The sequence below is a fragment of the Marmota flaviventris genome, chromosome 2 (assembly GCF_047511675.1).
Source record: "Marmota flaviventris isolate mMarFla1 chromosome 2, mMarFla1.hap1, whole genome shotgun sequence".
In the NCBI taxonomy this organism is placed as follows: domain Eukaryota; kingdom Metazoa; phylum Chordata; class Mammalia; order Rodentia; family Sciuridae; genus Marmota; species Marmota flaviventris.
This window is the reverse complement of record NC_092499.1, coordinates 81,595,199-81,600,392: the sequence shown is the minus strand read 5'-3', so window position 1 is coordinate 81,600,392 and position 5,194 is coordinate 81,595,199. Positions and strand designations below refer to the sequence as shown.

General features: G+C 33.3%; 1 protein-coding gene across 1 annotated transcript; it reads right to left on the bottom strand.

Annotated features, from left to right (window-relative positions):
* Positions 1–666: 666 nt before the first annotated feature.
* Positions 667–1,605, bottom strand: LOC114085018 (olfactory receptor 4K3-like). The gene has a single exon (XM_027926175.2). The coding sequence runs from the start codon at positions 1,603–1,605 to the stop codon at positions 667–669; it is 939 nt and encodes a 312-aa protein (XP_027781976.2).
* Between the last annotated feature and the right edge of the window lie 3,589 nt (positions 1,606–5,194).

The following is a 5,194-nucleotide window of genomic DNA, read 5'->3' as shown; positions in this document are numbered from 1 at the left end:
CAATTGTTAAGTCTCTCTGATTAAGTGATATTTTAATAATATCTTGGAGAATCAGAGAAATGAATTGACTTACTAAAAATAACTTTACTTACTGAAAATAACTTACTAAAAATAAAATTAACTTTATTTAATTTTGGAAATATTATTTACAATGAAAGATGCTTTGTTATTAAAACATTCAATGAAACTTCTTTCAGTTCAGTTAACCTCATATGTATTTTCCATTGATTTGTAAAAAGATATTTTCAATAAAAGTTTATTTTGTATTGAGTTAAGGAATCCAATAAAAATAATTTCCATTGTTATGCTCTATGTAGTTTATTGTTTCTATTTAATCCTTTTTATTTTTTCACTTTTGGCTTCAATAAGAATTTGAATAGAAAATAGGGTTAAGATAAAAATTATTACCACACATTGTTTTGGACAAAATGTAAGTGCAAACATTGATGTGAAGACTCCATGCTACAGAAACATTTTATTTTCTAAATGAAATTAGAAGAAAAATTTTAAAAACCCACAGTCTATCAAGATGCTGCCCAATAGGATGTATATACTCCTTTGTTAAAATAAATTTAGATCTCATTTAACAAAGTTAAACACATAAGAAGATTGAGTAGATAATTCCATGATAACCATGATAATGAAGGATCACTAGATATTTAGGCATTAAGTGTTTCTCTTGCAATCTATGTAGTAGCTTCTGAATCTCTTCATAGCATTTTTCATCTCTTTGTTTCTCAGTGTATAAATGACTGGATTGAGGAGAGGAGTAAATACAGAATAAAACACAGCAAGAAATTTGTCCATCCAGGTGATGCTGAGTGGCCACACGTAGAGGAAGATGCAAGGCCCAAAGAAAAGCACCACCACTGCGATGTGGGCACTGCATGTGGACAGGGCCTTAGATGCACCAGTTTTAGAGCTTTTGCTTACGGTGATAAGAATATGTGTGTAGGATATCAGTAGCATAACAAAGGAAGTTATAGCCACAAACCCACAGTTAATATTCATGAAAATTTCTATATTATGGCGATCCATGCAGGCGAGCTTGACTACCAGTGGTCTATCACAGAAGAAGCTGTCCACTTCCCTGGGGCCACAGAAAGGCAAGTGCACAATGACAACCACTTGGCTCAGGGCATGCACAAAGCCAATGGTCCAGGCGGTCACCACCAGCCCAATGCACTTTTGTAGGCTCATAATGGTGAAGTAGTGAAGTGGTTTGCAGATGGCCACATAGCGGTCATAGGCCATGACCACCAGGAGCACCATCTCAAGTGCTGCAATTAATTGGGCAAGGAAGACCTGGGACATGCAGCCACCAAAGGAAATGGTCTTGTCCTCTCTGAGAAAGTCTATGATCATCTTAGGAGTGGTAATTGAGGAAAGCCACATGTCAACAAAGGACAAGTTAGCTAACAAAAAATACATAGGGGAATAGAGATGAGGGTCAGTTATGATTGAGGTCACAATGACAATATTTCCAGGAACAATGATGAGATAAAGCACCAAAAATATTACAAAGAGTAATATCTGAGTATTCCATGAGTGACAGAGTCCCAGAAGCACAAATTCTGATACTGCAGACTGATTTTCTCCACCCATTCTATTGTGTTACCTGAAAGAACCTAGGTATGATAGAGTGTCAGTTAGTGATATGAGAAAGGATGATTTTTAATATTTATTGTACACACAATAGTTAGCATCTTTATCAGAGAGTTAAAGGTATAAGTACAAAGAAACACGTTGTGCAAATATACATTGTATAATAACCCCTTTGAAAAGGTTAATGCCCAAGAATGACTTTCCAGGATGCAGAGACCAAGATGGGATTGTTGCACAAATTATTTATCATTAAATAGATTTTCTCACAAGAAGAGAGTAAGAAAACACACATATGGCTAATAAAAGACTTTGGTGTAACCTGGAAACTAGCTTCTTTCTACCATTCCTGTAAGTTAATCTGTGCAGATCAATGGCAACCATTGTTTTGATTAACTATGATTAGGTCATATGCAGTAGTGGATTTTCATTATTTCAGCTGCCTTAAATCAACTTCAGTATGAAAGTGTTAGTATTTGTTTTGAATCACTGAAACAATAATCACATTCACACAAGGTTTTTTTTTTGTAATATGTGATGGTTATTCTATTTTACTATTTGTTATTGTTGAGCTCTTTATTATTCTAGTTTGTATATTAAACATCATGATAGGTATGCATTTTTAGGAAAAATATACTATGTAACATTTTCAGTACTATTTGCAGTACTGTCATCTACAGACTATTTTGAGATATGTCCTCTAGAGATAAGAATTGACTATTGTACTTAGGAAATGAATAGATGTTGTTATCCAGTACAAATGAATAGCGATAACATGATAATTCTCTCTACCATGTATATCATTTTTTTCAATATTCAGTGGAACCTATTCTGTAAGACATCATAAATCTAAATCTTATTTTTTATCAAATATATGGTGGGGCATGAGAGAAAGTATATAGAAGGGGATATAATACATATTTGGGCATAATGAATGGGATACAATAATAGGCACATAATTTGTCATTAGTTAAAATCTACCACAGAATCAACTTATTTAGAAAAGTGAATTGACAAGGAAAACAATCAGTGGAGCACCACATGGAAAGACATTCATCAAATTTTAAAACAACTTGAAGATTTTGACTTCTAGAACTCTGAAAAAGAAGCTCCTTATAATTCAGGCTTATCAATAGACAGTACTTATATTCTGTTACAATGCATGGAGGCTGTGAAATGCCTAGATTTTGAACTATTTCCATCTCTTGACCAACAAAGTTGAAACACCATCTGTTTGTCTATCTCTATATAGATCCATTTTCATATATCTGCCATTATCTGTGTTTTCTGAGTATAAATTACATATATGTGTAAGCAAAGTACATCACTGAGAGTTAGTCTGGGTTGGCAATAGGTAAATTTCAGAGTTCTTTGTTCATCTTTCAACTTAACACTGATTTTGCTTATGTTCAGCTCTGCTTGAATTCAATATTCTTCCAAAAATGGAACATAGAGAGATCTCATTCATGATTACCTTCTCCTGGAAGTTTCAGTTTTTGCCTGACACACCCTCCTTTGTACTATGATATGTCCAGGTGTTTCCATGGAGAGCAGGGAAATTATGATATCTGTTACTCATCAGGTATATTACCTTACCCTACCCTTACAGTAAGACCTCAGAAGCAGTAATTAAGACCAATAAGAAGAAAATTTCTCCTAAAAAATTACCTAGGACATACATTTACAATAGATTAGGGGACTGGTGTTAATGGCCTTAAAACTTACAAATAAACACATCCTCCATAATAGAAAAGATTACCTAATTTCTAAAATAAAAAAAAAATTCTAGAATGACTTCCAAGAGATTCATAACTATTGGGGAAATTCTCTCTGTAAATGACTTTCTTTTATTAAAAGTCTTTTTTGGTCTCAAGAGAAAATCCTTTCAAGAGAAATTTTCAGTAACTAGTTCTGAACCTGTTGAATAAGTGGCAGAGAAGATAGCTAATAGCAAAACCAAGTGTCTATCTGTTTGAGAGAGAGATTTGTGAAAAGATGAATATGTACAATTTCAGAGAAGAATTCATAATAAGAATTTACACAGCTTTTAAAAAAAAATCAGTTCTGTAACTGTAAATATATATTGGGGGACAAATGATATTACCCTTAATATTAAATAAAATATTTAGGACAATTAGAGTAACTATAGAATCTTTAATTAGTCCTGTGTAGCCTGAAATCTTAGTCTATTATCTATTGTGACTTCAAAAGGAAGGTTTTATTACTTCCATTTCTATATCTGTAAGAAATAGAAATGAAGATGAACTAGAAGATGTACCAGAACATATACAACACAGATATACTTGTTGTCTTCCAAGAATAGTAATAAATATTAATTATTCCTCTATTTTTCAAGATGGATCTTAAAGCAACACTAATTCCAGAGTTTATTGTACAGCTGAGTATTTTCTGTGAGTTAAATGCATGTAATAAACTTTCTTTAAAACATTAGCTACTGACATTTTATATAAACTGATTGCACTGGTATCTCAGGAGTATGAAAATCAACAAAATATCAACTTGTATATGCAATGTCCTTCCATGAATAATTTTTCTATATGAAAACTGAAGTTTTTCATACTTACACTTTAAGAAGAATCTTTTCTCCAGAGCTTAATATATCACTGAAACATACCCCAGGTGAAGTACACAGTGAGAAGGTGCACGTTCCTCCCACCAGCTCATGATGTCTTCCTTTACTCTCACCGATGAGTTTTAATCTATTTATTTAATAATGTCACTTCTCACTCAATATGTAACTCCTTTTACTTCTATCTCTATGAGTAATGTTGCAGTGCTCATCATTATATGAAAAACATTATTCTCTTAAATGGGGAGGACCATTTATATAAATATTTCTGAAGTCTGCTCAGATGATTTAACCATAGGAGAACTGTGAAACCCCACAGAGAGCTGAGGTGGTTTTTGAGGAGGTGCATTATGGTGTTGGGTCCATGGTTGTTTAAGATACTGTAGGAATTCCAGAAACAAAGGGAGATGAGGAAAAGCCTTTAATTTATAGAGAACTATGAATTGAGATCTGAGAATGTCAGAAGCTAGATAAGCTTCTCATCTCAAAGCATAGTGGGCACATGTGAAACAGATATACAGAAATATTTTAATAAAAATCATGAAGAGAATCAAGAACATGAGTTGACTTACTAAACACAGTTTTTTTTCTTGGACTGGATCCCCTCTTATTCTTTTCTGATATGTGCAGCAGATGATAGCCCAGGCTGTATGAGGCTGTATCTGTGGACCTGCTCTCCTGAAGCCTGACATGTATTTTCCACCTGAAGTGATCCCCTGAGTATAAATTCCCATTATACATCTGAACACAATGAGGATCATAAAACTAATTTACTTTGGACATCTCTTGGGGACTTCTTGGCTAAGAGTGATTACACTATTAAATATTTTGGAAATCAAAACAGGGAGTCCAGGAAAACCTCAAATAAAAACCTAGTCTAGTTAACAAAATTATATTAGATAACAAATACTAAGAATTTGTTTTCTGCAATTTTCATGTCTTGCTTGGTGTATGTAATCAGTTAATGTAGTCTTGATTTATAGAGAAATCATATCCCTGTAT